General features: G+C 44.3%; 3 protein-coding genes across 3 annotated transcripts; 1 reads left to right on the top strand and 2 right to left on the bottom strand.

Moving 5' to 3' along the window:
• Positions 1–201: 201 nt before the first annotated feature.
• On the bottom strand, positions 202–9,328 carry efs (embryonal Fyn-associated substrate). Its single transcript, XM_061030697.1, has 8 exons — positions 9,204–9,328; positions 8,524–8,743; positions 6,085–7,392; positions 5,722–5,841; positions 4,192–5,130; positions 3,006–3,071; positions 1,237–1,494; positions 202–812 (listed from the first exon to the last, which is right to left on the bottom strand). Exons 2-8 carry the CDS (start codon positions 8,533–8,535, stop codon positions 627–629), a joined length of 2,889 nt encoding a protein of 962 aa, XP_060886680.1. The 5' UTR covers positions 8,536–8,743; positions 9,204–9,328; the 3' UTR covers positions 202–626.
• A 315-nt stretch (positions 9,329–9,643) lies between these two features.
• dhrs4 (dehydrogenase/reductase (SDR family) member 4) lies at positions 9,644–13,395 on the top strand. The gene is made up of 9 exons (XM_061030700.1): positions 9,644–9,798; positions 10,123–10,238; positions 11,078–11,255; positions 11,362–11,463; positions 11,634–11,704; positions 11,825–11,876; positions 12,037–12,171; positions 12,292–12,347; positions 12,463–13,395. Exons 2-9 carry the CDS (start codon positions 10,126–10,128, stop codon positions 12,575–12,577), a joined length of 822 nt encoding a protein of 273 aa, XP_060886683.1. The 5' UTR covers positions 9,644–9,798; positions 10,123–10,125; the 3' UTR covers positions 12,578–13,395.
• On the bottom strand, positions 13,311–19,117 carry tinf2 (TERF1 (TRF1)-interacting nuclear factor 2). The gene is made up of 10 exons (XM_061030699.1): positions 18,819–19,117; positions 18,393–18,595; positions 17,301–17,408; positions 16,992–17,087; positions 16,071–16,181; positions 15,838–15,961; positions 15,161–15,746; positions 14,234–14,289; positions 14,061–14,140; positions 13,311–13,741 (listed from the first exon to the last, which is right to left on the bottom strand). The coding sequence occupies exons 1-10, from the start codon at positions 18,844–18,846 to the stop codon at positions 13,622–13,624; spliced, it is 1,512 nt and encodes a 503-aa protein (XP_060886682.1). The 5' UTR covers positions 18,847–19,117; the 3' UTR covers positions 13,311–13,621.
• Positions 19,118–20,112: the final 995 nt, after the last annotated feature.

Here is a 20,112-nt window from a genome sequence, read left to right on the forward strand (position 1 = left end):
CACAGTTAAGAACGGAAGTCGAGCAAACTTCCTCCTCCTCCATCCTTATTCCATTTTGAGCCCCTAAACACTCAATGTGCTGCTTCCACAGCCTCAGAATGTTAAAAAAAACAAAACACAAAAGGCCTTTCAGGTATCACAGCACAAAAAAAAAGTAGGCCACAACCAGGATGTAAGGCCTCCATCTGTGCTATTTTTAGGAGAAGGGGGGGGATGGCTGAATAAATAAAGGAAGGAAGGAAAAAACAGGGTATCATGTGAAGAGAGGAAAATATGGCAAACATAATAAAGCAAAGCTCCCAAGATAAACAGTCCACGAGGACACTCAAAGCCACAGGGAAGCTTCAAATATTCAATAAGTTAACACTCAAAAGAAAGACAAGTGTGCCCGGCATCAAAGCACAGAGGTCAGTATATAAACAAAAAGGCAAACCAACACACACTTTGAGGACTGAACAGTCAAATCCCAGTTTAGTAACAGCAAAATAGCTTGCTTCAATCCCAATCCAACCGAAGGTAATGAAAGACTCGTACAACAAATAAGGCATTTCTAAGAGAAGAGAAAATATGTGTGTAGTGTAAACAAAGTTTGTTTGTTTTGTTTTTACGTTGAGGGACATAAAATATCATGATGCTATTTCTGCCAGACGCTGTAGCAGAGTGGAGAAGCCGGCCGCTTGCTGGGAGAGCTCAGCCACGCGGTCCACCATCTCCTGGGTAGCAGATACTGACGGGTAGTTCTGTGCGGCGCCCTTCGTTGCCACCACGACCGCTTTTAAGGCCTGGCAGAGTCGCCCCCCGGAGGTCGTGATCTGAGCGGGAAAAAGAGAGTTTTGCTTTTTAAAAAAAATGTTTAAGCTGTCATTTTTTTTAAAGCTTATTCCCAGTGAATCAAACTGATCCTGATTTTACTCTCATGAAGCATCACAGGGACAGACACAGTTTTCTGAGGAGCATTGAGTCTGTACTTTGCTACAACTTTTCCCTTTTATTAAATCAACACTTGAGTTGTGTTTTATAAAATGAAAAAAACTTAAATGTGAATTTCTGTCTGTTTTTAAAATAGAGCTGCTCGTTTGGGTTGAGTAGATAGATGCTTATTTGACTGGAGGCGATTTGCAGCATCATTTTAAAAACTGTACAGCGGGTCTAGAGGGTTAGAGCAGAAGCATTTTATTCTCAACACAAATTGTTTATCTTGTCATGAAACAAAAACATCAGGATGGCTTCCTCTACCTTGGCTCTGAGGTCGGCAGAGGTGAGAAGTCGAGACAGCGTGTCGCCGATAAACACCAGCTTGTGCGCCGTCACGATGAGACTCTTCCCTCTGGCGACGAAGATGCGGGGAGGCTGGTTCCCCTGCACGCTGCTGAAGAGCACGTCGATGGCGTCTGCCAGGCAGGAGAGGTGAGCGAGGCTCTGAGACGAGTAGAAGGAGAGCAGCTCCGAGTCCTCCAGGGAGAGGGACATGGGGAGAGCGGGGGATGGGCTCAACTGTACGGAACGGAAGGATTCAAAAAGCAGTGTTAAGGGAAAGTCTAAAGATAACAACTCGACAACCACAATGGTGTTTATTTTACTGCACTGAAGTACACTGTGTTGCATTTAAATTAAAATGATTTAGTATGGCTGCAAAACATTTATAATCGATTAAACCATATTTAAATCAAAATGCTAAAAACTAAAGTTCTGCATTTACCTAGTTATTTTTTTTGTCCTTTTTCTACATGATTGTTAAGAGAATAAGCCAGCTTCAGCCGTGTCAAATTATAGGATCCTTCTCTTCATTTCTGGACCAAACTGCTGCGATTTCTACAATTCTACATTTCACTTAGCAGACGCTTTCATCCAAAGCGACGTACATCAGAGAGTAAGAACAACACAAGCAAGGATCTAGAAAAAAGGAAACATCGTCAGGAAGTGTGAACGATCAGCTTTGAGTCCGATCGGACACACAGGTGCTGACAGGCATTTCACCGAGCTGGGTCTTTAGCTTTTTCTTAAAGGTGCAAAGGGACTCTGCAGATCGAATGGAGTTTAGAGGTTTGTTCCAAACACGGGGGGTCGACAGAGGAGAAGGTTTCTTTGTTTTTTTTCCTGTTCTTTTTAACCAACACTTGCATGAAACCAGGGACGTCATGAAGTGTTTTTTTGTTTGTTTTAGGTACAAGGTTGATGATGATGATAGCATAATGTTGGATGGTACCATTCTATAAAGCCCTTTGTTGACTAAATATATTTTTGGAAACACAACAATTCAGGCATTTAATGCAGGAGGAGCAGTTCAACCTAAACTTTAAAAGTTAGACACACCCACACATGTACATAGAGTACATCAGCGTGTGGCCCCGCTGAAAGAATGACTGTGCTTTTCTGTCTCCTTTTGTCCTGCAGCCTCGGCTCTATGTGAGACCAGATTGTTAAGATCTACAAGTGACCTCTTGTTGGGGGCTATGGCGTAACCAAGGAGTCTTGTAAGGAGCAGAAAGAAATGCTGACTGGATGATAAGAAAACATGACCTCAATCCCATGCAGCAGAGAGCAACACTGACTTAAGAGATAATACGGGACAGAATCAGGATTATAAAATGCTTGTGTGTGGGGTTTTTTGTTCTCCTCTCCAACTGTAGGCAAATCTGAGTAACAAATAGAAGCGTTGACATAACAAACAACAAAGCTCTAGGTATGATGGCTGTGTGTGCAAATCAATAGGACAGAAATCAACAGGGGTTAATGTAAGATTAAATCAGGTGGTGTCGGGTAAACATGATAGGGAGTAGAGCGCATCAGGAGCCAAAGAGCTGCTGCAAGCTGGATTAATGAGTCACTGTGCTCATTAGTAAACAGAGCGCACAGTGAACACAGCAGGAATCAATGACTTATCTGTGGAGACTTGCTGCGTGTGTATGTGTACAACAACAACAAAAAAAAGCTTCGGCCTGCGGATCGTAGGAGCCGAAGGATTAAAGATTCAGAAAGGGGAAAAAAAAAAAAAAAAGACTCACCCTGAGCTCTGCAGTGATAGTTTGTCCGTGCTCAGTCAGGCTGTCAGGCGGAGGCTCAGGTTTACCCTGGTGTGGAAACAAGTTCGCATGTTAAAAGACACATTTACAGACAGAGTCAAATTGCATTGTCATGATGAAAACTGCATCTCTGAAGAAGTCCCGCTGCAAACGCCCACAGGGATGACACCAACACAGATAGAGAAATCAGTTCATACAGAGAAATAAGCTACAACACTGAACAAGTGAATAGACACTCTTACTGTCCATGCTTGATTGTATTGTCACCATAAACCTACATGACGTGTACGAGGAGTTCTTAGAAAATGCAGAGGTGAAAGAAAACACTGCAAATGTTCAAAGGGATGATCAACAGAAACGCCTCCTGCGATGTTCTGTGTCCATCAAACCTTCGAGTCCTGTTAGCGCTGTTTGGCTGCCAACTGAGTTAGGTGATCCGTGTCGAGCGTTTTGAGTGAGCGTGGACAAAGTCATATTGTCCACACTTAATTGGATCGTGGCTATAAAACAACATGACATGTATGTACTGACATATATTCAAGTTAAGCACGATTATCCGCTGTTGAATCCTATGTTTAAGCAAACTTATCAATGAGTCAGAGATCTTGAGTTTCTCCCTCTCGCTCTTGAAGTCGGCCGATTGGAAAAAAAAAAAAAACATCCCGGAGGAACACAGACTGTGTGAACTGTGTGATTAAGGAGAAGTAGAGAATGAATCTCGTTTTCTTTTTGCACTGACCTCTTCAGTGATGAGTTAAGAACACCTTTGAATAATTGACTATACGCTCAGAATCCTGAATCCTGGTTTTGGAGGACTGATGAGGACGGGATGGAACGGTCTCTAAATCCTGGAAACTTCAGGATGGTTTGTTTCATTAGCATTATTATTAAGTGTCTACTTTTTATTTGAATTTCCCTCGGGATCAATAAAGTATCTATCTATCTATCTTTTGGTCTCTGTGTATTAATGATGGTGTCTTGTAAGCCGGTACATGAAGCTAGTGGTTGCCCTGATCATTAAAGCACATCCCTCTCTTTTCCACAGAGTGAGATTTACAGCTAATTGATAAATGCTTCTTTAAATCCGAAGCACATGTATAAGTTTTTGGGATCAGTGCGTTCCTTCATTTCATGCAGATTCTTCATGATTAAACAATTAAAAACTCACCTGCAGTTTGACATATCCAACACTGTCTCCAGTAGGTACGGGTGCAGGGATTGGGGTCAAGCCGATCCCCGCATATTCATTGCTTGGGTCGTCGTCTCCATCGACCGGTCCCACTGTCAACGTCACAGTCGATGGAGGTAAGGGGAAGGCAGGCTGAGGGGTCGGGGGCAGGGGCCTCTCCTGGATCCAGCTTCCTTTACGGGAGCCCATCCCACCTCCTGAGGATTTCCCGTCGGGCACAGGAAGCGCGGGCAGCGGCCGGCGGGACAAGGAATCTTGGGAAGGCAGACGGGGGCGGCCCTGAGCCTGCAGGAGGAGGGCACTCTCCTCGAGGGAGCGTTGGACCAGCAGCAGGAGTCCTTCCGACGGGGGAGCGTTGCCGACGGCGGATAGCGCCGGCAGAAGGTCCGACAGGCGAGCCCACGCTTGCTGGAGAGGGGGCGGGGGATCGTCCGAGTGGTTCGCTTTCCAGGTGGACAAGATTTCAGCCAGCGAGGTGGCCAGGTCCCGAGAGGACAGAGCAGAAGGCGGGCAGGAGGCCACGCTCAGCACAGAGTGGATGAGGCCGGAAAGAGACGCCCGCCACTGCACGTCCCCCGAACCGTTACTGGAAACAGAGAGGCGGCGGGTGGAGGTGGAGGAGGACGACAACGAGTGCGGAAGGATTTCAGAAGTCAACGCGGGCATGTCGTAGATGCCGCAGTCAGGCTCAGAAGAGTCTCGTTTGTGACTTCCTGCGCTGGCGCGTTTGTCGGGTCCAGGGACTCGGTAAAGCTGTGCGACCTGGGTGACTTCCTCTCCAGGGAGGCTGGTCATGGACTCCCCGGGACCCAGAGGAACACCTGGGAGCGTGGGGACACTGTACACTTCATCATCACCTTCCTCGGCCTGGACATCGGATACGGACCCGTTTAGGGAGATGGTGGGGACGTCATACACCTACAAATGGGAGAGATCAAAGAGGGGATGCTGTCAATGTTTCTTTAATGACTTTAAACATGCACGTGGAGGGGTGGACAGTACTGGACTGGACTAAGAAAGACAGATTTGTCCCCTCAAACCCCGTAGTACTAAAGCAACGAGCCCACAAACAGGAAACAATAATCCAACAGCTGGCCTTCATATTCAAGGAACCCTGACAGGGAGGCCGCTGGGTGGGGTGGGGTGGGGGGGGGGGAGGAGGGGTGTTGGTGGTATGGCCGTGGAATGGCCTTGGCATGGCCCTGACAGATGGGTGTGACTGAGAGAAAATAGCTGCAGCATTTGGACTGGATAGACAGGCTTCCCACGGCAGACAGAGACAGGTGTGGCCTCGCCTTGGAGGAGGGAGGGGGGGGGGGGGGGGGGGGGTGACAGAATGTGGGAAGAAGCGGCGACACGGTGTTTGATCGTCCTGTCTTGTTGCGGAAACCCTTTTGGCTTGTTCAGACACGATGCGGACGCGCTCGTTTCACCACTGTTACCGGTAATCACTTGACAAATCGTCATTTTTACACTCGTGCTCTTTCAAAAAAAGGCAAGATTCTTCACCTCGTTCTCAGAGTCCGCTTGCGGTGGGACACTGCGAGGGGTGTCGTAGATGCCGTCGTCGTCCCCGATGGCAGACGGGACAGGACGCTGCCACCTGCCACTTGGAGGGGTATCATACACCTACCATAACAACAACAACAACAACAACAGCACAAATCAAATTATTACTGCATGACTCAGCCGACACACGTTTGCATATTTGTCCCAACATGATGATGAAACTCGGGCAACATGTAAATGCACCTCACATGCAAACTAACTGGGGGGGGGGGGGGGGGGGGGGGGGGGGGGAGGAATCATTTTCTAGTCATGAAAAGACGCTGACAAAACACTTTTCAAAGCAGAACAACGACCGTCACAAACCTGGTCGTCCACATCGTCTGAGTAATCCTGACTTTCTCCTTTTTTGTTCTGCGCATTGTTGCTCCTCTCCAGGCCATTCATCCTCTCCTCTTTACTCTGAGCAGCCGTCCTCTGTCTGTCTGCTTCTTGCTGCAGCAGGCTCACAGAGGAGGCTTGAGCCGAGGGTTTAGGCACGGAGTTGGAATCAGCTGATGCAGCCTGTGTTTGTTGCGCGTCCTTCCTGGTGACTCCCCTCACTGGAGGTGCTGGCGGAGGCGGTTTGCGGGTAAAATTGGGCGACCCGGGAACTCTGCCCTGCCCCGCTCTTACCAACAAAGGGGACCCCCGGTGACAGGCCAGGCCGGGTTTTCCCCTGGAAACATTGGGGTTTGGGGAGACGCCCTTCTGCAGAGGTCTGGGAGATGCTTGGGCAGGGGATAATGACGATGGGTGCTGGTGGGCTAAAACTGTGGCTGGAGTCCGGTGAAGGTTTGATCCAACAGGGGTGGGGGTTTGGTACATCCCAGGAGTGTCCTGGCTGACTTTGGGCTTTGGGGTACCAGACGATCCGCTTACCATCGAGGGGCCGTTAGAGCAGACGACTCCTCCTGTGGGGGATTGGTAAACTTCATCACCTGCAAGTGGTGTCCCTTTGGGCACCAGGTAACAGTCATCTGACTGTCCTATTGTCTCTCTTGGGACCAGATATGTAGTGTCTTCTGGTTCATCAGCCGCCCTGGGTACTCCAATGGGGGCGAGGTACACGGACTCTGAAGCCGTGAGCGATCCCTGTTGCCTTAGAGGCATTGGACTAACTGGAGTCTGATAAAGTGTGCCAGTCATTTCTGTTCCTCTTCCTCTCAAAGAGGGTGAGCGAGGACGCCCCGCCACCCCGAGATCCCATTCAGGTCTGGGTCGCGTGCCTGAGCTGGAATGCGAACGCGGACGTCCAGCCTCCACTCTGCGTAGCTCCCCAGTTCTGGAGGCGGCTCCAGTTCCTCGTCCCTCGCCCACAGCAGGGGGGGAGCGGTACACTCCGTCTATGTCCTCTGCACTGCTGCTCACAGCCGTCCGTGCCAGTCCAGGTGTGAGGTAGACAGAGTCCTCAGCGGGACCAAGACCGGGGTCCGAGCCCGGGGGAGGGGCGGTCTGGAGGAGTCGAAGGCGGTTGGCAGGGGCGATGCCCTGTCTGCCGTGAAGGGAGCAGAGCCACCAGCCTGGCCCGCCGCTCTGCTCCTGTTCAAGAACCATTAGGATGTCTCCTTTCCTGAAAGCCAGCTCCTCTGGGCTCTCCGCTGCGTTGTCGAACAGCGCCTTTGCCAAAACCGTCTGAGAAAGAGGATGAGAGAAATGTAGAATTGATAAACACCAACTCTCCCAGTTTTTTTTTTTTCCGTTTTTTTTTTTAATCCACAGCTTTGATTCGCACTAACTAGAGTCTTACATCTTTGCAACACAAACAAACAAGTGCATTGACATGGCAATGCCAAGTCAGGGGGGTACAAAAAGGTTGATTGTTCTGAGCTTTTGAATAGAGAGTGAATGGGAGTGAATAGGGAAGATCTCGTGAATGTCCATGTGGAAGACAGAGGGACAGGAAAGGGGAGGGGGGGGGCCGGGGGGGGGGGGAAGTACTAAAAACTTTAAAATTTAAATGCATCATGCCATATTTAAAAATGCACAGCTGTGTCAGCCATCACAAAGCAGAGAGATAGGAGCACAGTTAGGGAGGATCAATGATCAAATGGACACGGGGGCTTAATGGTAATGAGCGGGCTGAGAGGGAGGGGGGGGAGGGGATGAGAGCCACATCTGTCCCTTGCTGTTTAGGATTTAATTGCCAACCCAAAGCCAAGGAGTCAGGCCCCCTTTCATTTTCTAAACCAACCCCCTAGGGATAGCTGGGCTCCATTGAGCCATGTGGGACCCCCTTAGGACAGTAATGGAGGCAATGAGGATCCCCATAAAAAAATACATATACGTAAAATGATCGAGAGAGATCACCTACAGAAGTAAAAGCATGGCAAAAAGTAACCATCTTTCAGTTTCAGGGCAGCCTTGATTTCATTATATAGAATATAGAATAGAATTACTTTATTGATCCCAAACTGGGAAATTGTGGCGTTACAGCAGCAGGTTATCCAAACACACAATATGAGTAAAAAAACACAATGTTAGCAAATCTAAACATAATATAATATTAAATACAAAGTAAATAAGCACTAAAAATATCAAAACTAAGAATGTGAATGAATGAATGAACAACCAGGATTTAACTAAGCATTACTAGTCTTAAATAGGAAGATTAAATATGAAAGATTAAATATAAATGTGCAAAAACAGAGTTGTAACTGGACAGTATTGACATAAGTTAAAGTGTATGAGTGCAGAAATTACTCATTACTATTAAAATGCATGTAAATTATTACAAATAAATACAAAATAAATGACTGTACTCACGGAGACAGACATTGTTTTAAGGGTATCAGCGACGTCTCAGAGAAACTACAACCCAACAGTCTTCTTCATTTTGGCTCATTCATCTAAATCAGCTCTGGTTCTCGTGAATGTTTGCGGGGGTCGCCGGACAGACTCGGTCCAGGGGCACAGCTGGGTTCTGGGTAGCACACATCTCCAAAGCCCGGGCGCCCGCCTCGTCGTCTCCGCATTCAAATGGATCCTGAAATCAATCCCAAAAAAAAAAAAAATGTTTGACGACTCGACCTCAACTCGCATGTTACACAGGACACATGTGAAATGAACGCTAAGCAGGCAGCAGAGGCAACACCTGTCTATCCTTTTTTCCACGCCCAGTAGCGTTACTTGAACGTAACCCGTTCGGCGAAAGCGAAGGTTCGCTTAGCGTCGATAAATAAGCGTATTAAGTCCCCGCTATTGTCAATATTTGAGCTTGTAATCACTGCCCTTGCAAGAAGATGACTTGTCTGAGATGTTCCCAGACACAGCGACCAAGCTAAAGGCTACATAATGGTAGCTGTGTTGGTTATCTTCATCGCCTTCCTTTCGCTGCTAACGCTAAAGTTCAGTTCAAAACAACAATGCCGAGTGAACCCCGCTGAACCTCATCTGTATGCTAAATGACATTAACACATGCGGCTTTGTTTTTTTAAATAATTTACCTTTCTGTTCGTCTTTTCGCCGATAAACTTCGCATCGGGGTTCAGGCTGTGATACGTAAAAAATCACTTCTTTCCAGGCGTGAAAATCTGTGGTCATGGCCGTTCAATCATCTTCGGCGATGACAACACGTAATCTCCGCCTCCTCGGAGGTTGCCATGCATTTCCACTGATTCATAAACGTACCGTCAAGCAAAAAACGACTGAATTTAGACCCATCCAGCGTGTGTGAGATCGCATGAAAATCCGCAGCCCGCAACACACGACCTCTGTGATTGGCTGGTTTTTTTTGCGGGTTGCGTTTAAGGACGTCCAGTAATACTGTAGTTTAAAAAAAAAAACCTTTAAATCTGTCAATAAATACAAATTTGATTCGAAGTACAATTATTATAAGACAGTAGAGCAAATTTCCTTTACGCAATCGCACATTGTAGACGGACTTGAGTGTTAATTTGAATTAAACTTTTAAAAATTACACTGAGCTGAATAGGAGAGGCTTTTATTGTGACAGCAAGACTTTTACCCGGAAAATAAAACTTACTGATAGAAGCAAAACATTGATCGTCCGTAAAGTCCAAGGTCCAGGTAGCTGACTTTGTAAGTGCTTTGACAATTTGCCTCTGTTTATTTTTTAATGTTGCACTGTCTGCAGGTTGAGAATATGCCTGGTGCCACGTTTGCTTCATTTTGTTAGTTGCGACACAAGTGTACAAACATATTTGCATAACTTGAACTCGTCTCGTTTTGCCATTTCAAATACCGATAAGTCCTTAACACTAAAACGATTCCCAACTTCAATTCTGACTTGGGCTTAACAAACCGATCGTGCACAACCGCTGTCCGGTTCAGGATGACCTCTGCCCTAGTGACCCAGTCATGTCATTTCAAAATAAATATTCGTGACTACTTTTCTGTTCACAGGTGATGTTGAGGAGTGTATACAGGTGCCTTAGGACCAATCCTGTCGCTGGACAAAGGAGCATGTCTCAGAGCAGTCTTGCTGGGAAGATAGCCATAGTCACAGCCTCCACAGATGGGTAAGAATAACACTTTTTATTTACTCCACATCACACTAAAGCACACACAAAAGTACCCCAAGGCAACAGTTATCCTCTGTGCTGATTAAGCAGTGTGAAATAAATAGTTCAGAATACAATTTCCTGGTGTGTAATGTACAGCTGTGAGTCTTTTTTTGTGCTTTTCTTGTCCTACAAAGGGCATCTGTACATTTTAGCGTGATTCTATCAATGTACAGAACAGCTGGTCAAGTAATAATGAATAGAATAGAATAGAATTTCTTTATTGATCCCAAACTGGGAAATTGTGGCGTTACAGCAGCAGGTTATCCAAACACACAATATGAGTAAAAAACACAATGTTAGCAAATCTAAACATAATATAATATTAAATACAAAGTAAATAAGTACTAAAAATATTAAAACTAAGAATGTGAATATATACAACCAGGATTTAACTTAGCATTACTAGTCTTAAATAGGAAGATTAAATATGGAAGATTAAATGTAAATGTGCAAAAACAGAGTCGTAAATGGACAGTATTGACATAAGTTAAAGTGCATGAGTGTAGACATATTATAAGCAGAAACTATACAATATAACGGCGAGTAGACAGCCAAATGAAGTGAACATGAGTGCAGGGATCATTTGTAAATTTAACGCAACTTATTACCTTTAATCACTCTACTACAAATTTGAGGTACCTGTACTTTAAGAATCAGCTCTTTTTTTCTTCTGCTCCACAGTTTAGAGGTAAATGTTATTTTATCCGACAGCTTTAGTTACTTTGCAAACGTACAAAGAAGAATACGTCCTCCTCCATCACTGACAGCTCTTCTCTCTCTGTCCTCGGCCTCAGAATCGGCCTGGCTGCAGCTCAGGCTCTGGGAAAGAGGGGAGCACATGTGGTGGTGAGCAGCCGGCGGCAGGCCAACGTGGACAAAGCTGTGGCTCTGCTGCAGAGCCAGAGCATCCAGGTGACCGGGACCACCTGCAATGTTGGCATGGAAGAAGACAGAGAAAAACTGGTTCAGCTGGTGAGTGTTGTTTTTTTCTCTCTCTGTTTTCATCAACGGCATATTAAAGAATGTCAGGTCATTGCTTGGACTTTAAACCCCATTACTCATTCTGTGTTTGGAACAGACTCTGGATCAGTGCGGGGGGATCGATATCCTGGTATCAAACGCAGCGGTCAATCCGTTCTTTGGAAACATAATGGAAACATCAGAGGCAGTTTGGGACAAGGTACAGAGAAAAACTTATAAAATATCTGGAGAGTATAAAGAACTCTGAAATTGATGCGCTGTCTTTTATTCTAATACAGGATTTATTTTTATTATTGGATAACCTTATTTTGAAGGGGGGGAAAAAAACACCATTATAAATAGCCTTACAGTTTCTACATGTCTTTCTAGATCATGGCTGTAAATGTGAAATCAGCATTCCTCATGACGAAGCTGGTGGTGCCTCACATGGCCCAGAGAGGGTGAGTGACAATCTAAAAGATGAAATAAATACAATCATTAGTCTCAGGAAGAGTCAGTCCAAACACGTCTCACTGTCTCTTTAATGCTCGTGCTTTAATGAGTCTGTGCTTGTGTTTTAGAGGTGGTAACGTGGTGTTTGTGTCTTCTGTGGCGGGATACCAACCGATGCCGGTCAGTGCGAGTCCTCTATTAGGTTTAAAGAAATGTGTCTTCCTGTTTTACACAACTGTGACGAGATAAACAGAGATGAATTTCATACAGAAGTTGCCTGTTGACGAGCAGCACCTCTGTGCATGTGCGTGTTACTGACCCCATGTCTCTGTGTCTGCAGGGTCTCGGCGCTTACAGCGTGAGTAAGACAGCCCTGCTGGGTCTGACCCGGGCTCTGGCTCCTGAGCTGGCCCAAGAAAACATACGAGTGAACTGCGTGGCCCCTGGAGTCATCAAGACACGCTTTAGCTCCTCGGTGAGGAAAACAACTTTTCTTTTTTTGCTTCATGCTTTTCAGATCCTGTATCGACAACGTGAATCACCCTGAGTCATTTACTTATACAATAACACTACACCTGTAAATGTCATTTCCCAGTTATGGAAGAATGAAGACATCATGGATGGTTTCAAACAGAATATGAGCATTAAAAGGTAACACACACACACACACACAGGGAAGTTTGAAACTAATATGCACATATACAGTTTATAAGAATGATCTATAAAAGGACTGTATGAGATACGCTTCTCCGTCTTTTCCCTGCAGAGTCGGAGAACCAGAGGAGATCGGAGGAGTGGTCGCCTTCCTGTGCACCGACGAGGCTTCTTACATCACGGGAGAAACCATCGCAGCCACTGGAGGGATCGGCTGTCGACTCTGAGCAGTCCCCAACAAAACCATTAAAGTTGCACTTGAGCGGTTCCGCTCCTTGTTTATTGATACTGCAGATGATTGTGTTTCTTTACAGACGTAGCGTTGTAGTCAAGACCACGCTAACCAAGACCGAGACTTACCCGAGACCGGAGTGCTCAAAGACCGAGACAAGACCATGAATATCACTGAAGACTCCTCATCTTGTGTGCAGCGGGAGTGACACTCATGGGAAGGTTGCGGCCGTAACCGTGGGATACACATCAAACTACAAATGAATTGAAGATACGTGTTCTTTTAGAAAGAGTGTGTTTTCCTTCTAATCACAGTGGAGGTCTTGATTTAAAATCCGGACTCACTCAGACCAGACCAAGACCGATTTTGAATACTGCAACACTACAAAGATACAAAAATGTATAATTAGTTTTTCCAAATATCTGTGTACAGTAACAGGAAGTATCAACTGTGATGTTATTTTCACATTTTATGTGATAAGCTGATTTCTAAATAAACAGGATGTTTTATTCTTAACGATCTTCAGTCACTGTTTGACGGCAGAATGATCGAAAACGTACTTGAATCAAACATTTTTATCGTTGAAGGATCAAAATAAAATTGAAAAATACACAATTACACTCTAATGTATCTATGTGCATTAATCAGGTTAGTTAAACAAGATCAGATCTGATTTTATGAAATGCAAAATAAAGTAAAAAGTGACACTTTGTCAAGCAAAACACAACTGAGATTTAAAAAATACCTTTATTAACTGTGCGTATAACACAATGTAGATTTAAATTAATTATTAAAGTCACTGATTTCTTAACAGATACTTCATGTATCATGTCTTCATTTACAAGCAAACTATACAGAATCAATGGAAGTGCCAATAATCAGTAACAATGCTTTTTGTCTCCATGATGACGAAGCACTTGTTCAAGTTTTAAACTGATGACATGCAGAAAAACATCCAGAGAGAGAGAGAGAGAGAGACATGAAAACCAACAAGTAATCGGTGCAGCACTTTACAACCTCAGGTGAGGAGTCTGTTTCCTCATCTGTGTTTCCTGGGAGACAAGGACAAGCGGCGCTGGGTCATGCCGGGTTTGCGGTACTCCCTCAGCGTGGGAACGTACGTGCCGTGTTTGGTCTTGTAGTAGCGCTTCATGAACAGCTGAGGGAGACAGAGACGGTTAGAACAGGTACATTCACTGAAGTGTGGGGGCTTTTTCAGTGCATCCAGCCATCCATTTCTCACTTTTCCCTTTCCAGAACACAGCTGTCATTGGGGCTAAATCAAATAAAGCTCCAGGGAGGAACGTTCAGCGTGCTCTGACTGTAGCTACAGTATCACTCGTCTTCATGGTGGTTTTGTTCAATAATGTAGTTCAGAAGGGCAGATAAAACAATCCTCCCTGGAGCTTTAAAAGACAGTAAAGAATGTATTTAAAAAGAAATGAAGAAACATCTCCCGCCTTTTTTTGAATACATACCCTGACTTTGAAGTTCTTCGTCGCCTCATCCTCTGAATCAGCGACGTAGTCATCGGCGTCTCCTGAAAGAGCGGCCGACTCTAAACACCAAAATGAACAGAGAAGAGTTAAAATGATGTGAATAAATATCTTTTAATGGCATTCGTTTCATGGGAAGGATTTGTTCTAATCACCTGTGGTACTTCTTTGCCTGGAGGGAGAGCCGCTCTCACTTTTCACAGGATGATTTCTGTAGAAACAAAACAGTCAAGTTGAGGTTCTTACCGCTGCTCGCTGACATACTGCTAAACTTCATTCCCAAGATAAAAAAAAAAAAGTCAAAGGATGTTTTCATCTAAGTGGAGCTGCATTTTTTTAAAGAACAAGAGAGTGCACTTAAAAAAATATATATATATCTAAAGCAGTGGTTCTCAACTGGTGGGTGGGGGACCCAGAGGTGGGTCGCGAAAATTTGCCTGGAAAGAAAAGCCGGTGAAGCGTTTTTAATCATGTTTGTTTTGAGCAGTTTCTCGCTGCTGTCACATGTTTTTGTATCGACTGATGTCCAAACTGCAAAATGTTTCACTTTTAAAATTTTCCCCCGGAGGAGTTGGTGATCGGCCCTGAGGCAAGACGAGTTGAGAACTGATCTAAAGTAAGAAAGAAAAGTCAAATGAAACCAGAAACTTTGCGCTAAATCAAGTTTTTTTTAATTTTCTTTTGAAGATTACGAGCCACATCAAAGACAACGTGCGTGAGGCGTCTCGTCAATTTTACACAACAGCATCATTTTCTTTTTGTAAGATTTATTTATGGGGCTTTTTTTTTAAAAAACTTGATAGGACAGTAGATTAGAGTAGGAAGACGAGAGAGAGAGAGAGAGTGGGGAGTGACTCGCGAGAAAGGAGCCACAGGTTGGACCCTAGCCTCCCTACATGCTGCGCCCCCAAACAGCATCATTATAACAAAACGTGTTCAACTTAAAATGTCTCCTCCAACCAAAGTCAATCTCATAGCAATCAAATCCATCCAGGAAAAATCTAATTCACAAAATCATAGTGAACATAATTCTTTTTTAAAAAGCTAGTGGCAGAGTTCTTGTAATACAAACTGTTCCTTACTCTTTGTCGCCCGGGCCAGGATAATCCAAATCGGGCTTTACAGGGTGGCCGCTCGGGTTTTTACACGCTGGAGCTTTCACCGGCGACTTCCTCCTCTGACTCCGCGTCGTCACGGTCGAAGACTTCCCTCCTCTGCTGGTTGTGTAAGCGGCGCTGTCGGGCAGTTTTTCGATAACAACCCGGGGCCTGCTGCTCATACACAGGACCAAAGCGGAGCGGCTGCATGCATCATCAGGTAGGTGCAGCGTTTTCACATCCAGCTTCCGTTTCATTCCAACACTTCTTTTCTCCTCCTCCTCTTCTTCTTTTTCTTTCATCTGTTTGACCACCGTGAACTTCGAGGGCTCATCTTTGGAACAGGTTGGCCCCTCCCCTCCTAGCGTCCTCTTATTGGCGGATATCATAACTGGGACATCTTCCTTCGACATAAATCCAAAAACAGGTGTGGTAAACGGTGCTTTATGCTGCGTCTGCGTGCCGCCAGGAGCCGATTTTGCTCCCGTTATTTGTTTGGAAGGGACTCTTCCGGAGGGAGGCAGAGAGAGTGAGTCCAGGATGGAGTCGCCCATGTTTGGAGGGAGGGAGGCTGTGAACGACAAAAACGCAGATCATGACGATGAATCAGAAAAAAACGGTTAAAAAGGTCACCCTAGCGCGGTGTGGCGAGAAAGTTCTACCTGCCGTCTCCAGATGCCCCAGACAGGTTTGATGCTGCAGCAGTATTTTGAGGAGCTGGGGTTGGGTGGCCGCCTGCGCACACTCCTCCAGGACAGGAGGGGCATCGCTGAGCCACGACACAGTCTGAAGAAAAGCGCGTTCTGGTATAATCAGATTTTCCTCTAACAAATGATTTCATTCATAACCACTTTCGTCAGCTGTAACAGTCGGTCGAATCGAAAGCGCCGCCTACCTGAGACAGGTTGGGGACTGGAAGCAGCTGGTCCAATCGGCTCAAAAACTCCCACAGCAGCTTCTCCAGCTCCTGGTCGAACGCTGGACCGTAATCCACGGGAAACTCCTCCTGTCAGGAGAGAGAGAGGTGAAGACATTTGAACATTTTACTCGTAAAAACAACCAGTCTTCTATATTCATTCAAAGAATTTGAAGAGAAATGCAGTTTTATATGTTAGAAAAATGCACTCTCATCTGGCCTTATAAGTTTGTCATGTTGCACCTCAGTCTCGTCTTGTATCACTTGAAATCTGTTTTGGTCTCGAGACCACTTTTTGAAGGTCTGGGAATCGTAAGCATTTTAACTCAATCTGGTCTCGGTCTCAGACTGGACAGACTCCGGATTTTGAATCAAGACCACCACTGATTGGCTATTTCTTTCACGTCATTACTGTGACGAGAAGAAAAACACCTCTCTCTAAAAGAACAGATAACTTCTATCCATTCAGAATTAGATTTTTAGCGCCTGGTTACGGCCGCAACCTTCACAGTGTTACGGTTCTAAGTGAGTGACACAAGATGATTTTTGTTGAGGATTTTTCAGTGGTATTAATGGTCTTGGTCCTGCCTTGATCTTGGTCTTGACTTGGTCCCGTTCCCTAAATGTCTTGGTGTGGGCTTGACTACAACACCACAGTACCTCAGACACACGATGATATCACCTTAACCAATCACTTCTAACCATAAATGGTAAAACATAGAACCATATATGTTAACTCTCCTCCTCGTATTTACTTATGTCCCTCCTTTCTGTACAGACCTCTCTGTCAATGAACTGCCCGGTTATTTGGGTGTTATTGACGTGTATTGTTCATTATGTTTAAAAGAAAGAGTCACTTCAAAATGAAAATCATCACATGTTGCTGTGTGGTTGACTCACCTTGAAGAAGTGCTCTCTCTCTGCTGCGTCCGTAATCAGCGTGTGAACCAACGAATGGAAACTTTCCACTGTTTTTACAATTTTGACATCCCTCTTCTAGAAGACAAAATAGCAAAACGGCCCTTGAGAACACTTGTATCAACATTTGTACCAATCACAGCACACTTCTGAAAACAAATAAAATGCTTTAACACAAACCCCAATATCAGTGTGTGTTCACTTATACCAAGATGGAGTAATCTGGTGCAGTTTTTCTTTGGGATCCACGTCAAGATGTCATGTGATTAAAGATCTTGAAGTCTTATTTACCAAGGTGGCAGCGGTGGAGAGCGACAGGCCAGCAGGAGCACGGATCCTCTCTAGATTTGGCATTATCACTTCTTCATCCAGTTGTGCAGAACACAGCTCCAAGATGTACTGAGAAGAAACAGAAATGGAGGTTAATCTGAAGTCTTATTTATTTATTTATTTTATTGAACCTTTATTTTACCAGGCAGAATTGCTTGAGATCAAATGACCTCTTTTTCGAGCAAGGCCTGGCCGAAATGGCAGCAGCAAAAAAAGAAATATAAGACAAACCCAAAAAGAAAGACAGCACAGACATGAGAAAAAGAGACAAATACAGTCCAGAAGGTGAAGAAGAAGAAGGAGGAGGAGGAGGAGAAGGTCATGTTAAACAAAAACAAAGCACAACACCACAACACACACTAAAAGAACAATTATGTGATGATGATAAAATACTACGCAGTGAAACATTTACACTCTCCAAAATAAGCCTTTAAAAAAAAACTTGTGAGCCGAGTTTTAAAATCAGTAATAGTGATGAGTTCCTGCAATTTGAGTGTTTTTTTTTTTTGAAGAACTGTTCCATGCGGAGGGAGCGGAGTACAGGAAGGCCCTCTTCCCAAACTCAGTACGAGTTCTGGAGGACTGACGTGGATGGAAAGTCCAGAGAGCGCAAACTGTATGATGGATTTGATTTAAAAGTGAGGTCAACTCATAACAAGTGTTATCTCGAGACACTTTACAAAAAGCAGGTAAAAGACCTTACTCATTGTTATGTTACAAAAAGCAGGTAAAAGACCTTACTCATTGTTATGTTACAAAGATCCGGTCTATCCATCATGAGCACTTTTAGCAAAGCAGCAAACGTCACAGTGGTAAGAAAAAACTGTCTTATTAAAAGGCAGAAATCTTCAGCTGGATCCCCGGCTCATGACGAGGTATGAAGGGTCCAGTAATAGCAGTGAAGAAGCCCACGAGCTGACAGGGGGACAGCCAGCCTGCTTTAGAGTACAGGGTGCAATGATGGGTGAGTGATTTAAGTAGCATCCAGCATGTGCAGTGAGGCAGAGCAGCAATAAGCTTATGGTTGAGCCAGGGATCAATCTGATTTCTCACCCGTCCCCTCAGACCCAGGGCCAGCTTGCCCTGGTGTCTCGCCGTGAGCAGCCCGGGGACAGTCTCACAGGCCGACGTCACAAACTCCTCCAGGACCCCGTACTGCATCACGTCCCTCTGCTTCATCACTTTCCACAGGGCTGCAGAGACCAGCCTCACAGGCGGGGCCAGCAGCTGGAGGGCAGCAAAGGGGAGGCTGGCACCTGTGCAGGAGACAAAACAGGGAGATGTACACATGGTTTGACTTATCTAACTAACAGAAACACAGGGTTTGGAGAACTACATGTCTGCACAGATTGACTGTCTTGACGTGAAATGTTGCAGTCAGTGGTGCAGGGAGGAGCATCCCATCAGCTGGCAAAGTAACCAGGTCAGCTGCTTGTTTATTATTCCATATATTGTTAAATAACAGGTATTTATACTTACTAATTCCCTCTGTTTTTTTTGTTGCCATCCCACTGAGTCAGTCTGCAGCTAAGTTAACGTAAAGCAGGTTAAATTACACAAATTATGACGAGAGGAAATTTAAGCTAAGACTGCTTCGCCAGTACACATTCCAAAGCTGGCATCCCGGGAAACTTAATTTAACTTAGGTTTGAGATGTCTGGAGGCAGCTACCGGTCGCATCAGAGTCGCTGTTTTTGTTTACACTTCAGAAACAAAGCTAGCAACACGTCTATCAAAAAGTTCTGCTTCTTCATCCTCCCGCCTTGACTGGAATTTAATCGGTAGTTTAGATCATGGCGTCGGCACGTCCCCGGGTGGGCGGTGCTTAGCGCATTTGGAATAGAACACACAAGAAGCCCCGTCAACGCGCACGCCGTGGTGTGTTCAACAAGCGCACCCAACGTAGCTTCCAGGATGTGACGCAGCAGATCCGACAGCGGTTGCTCCCGCCTCGATTAAAAATATAAAACAGCAAAAATGTAAGACTTTGAACACAAAAGTTACGAAACATAAAAAAATATATCAACCAAGCGAAGGGATACTGTAACTTTTAGAATAGAATAGAATGTCTTTATTGTCATTATACAATTGTACAACGAAATTATTTGGCTTCACCTTAAACTGCACACACATACAAGCATGCACAGCTAAAAACAACAAAAAGAAGAAATAATAGGTAAGATGGGCAATGTATGGTAGGAGTTATTTACAGGTAGTAGCATAACAGAATATAAATAGATATTGCAGAAATATAAAATAAATATTGCACAGTATGAAATGTAAAATATTGCAGAAATATAAAATAAATATTGCACAGTGTGAAATGTAAAATATTGAAGAAATATAAAATAAATATTGCACAGTATGAAATGTAAAATATTGAAGAAATATAAAATAAATATTGCACAGTATAAAATGTAAAATATTGCAGACATATAAATAAATATTTCACAGTATGAAATGTAAAATATTGAAGAAATATAAAATAAATATTGCACAGTATGAAATGTAAAATATTGCAGAAATATAAAATAAATATTGCACAGTATGAAATGTAAAATATTGAAGAAATATAAAATAAATATTGCACAGTATGAAATGTAAAATATTGCAGAAATATAAAATAAATATTGCACAGTATGAAATGTAAAATATTGAAGAAATATAAAATAAATATTGCACAGTATAAAATGTAAAATATTGCAGACATATAAATAAATATTTCACAGTATGAAATGTAAAATATTGCAGAAATATAAAATAAATATTGCAC

Source organism: Labrus mixtus, chromosome 23, assembly GCF_963584025.1.
Source record: "Labrus mixtus chromosome 23, fLabMix1.1, whole genome shotgun sequence".
Lineage (NCBI taxonomy): Eukaryota > Metazoa > Chordata > Actinopteri > Labriformes > Labridae > Labrus > Labrus mixtus.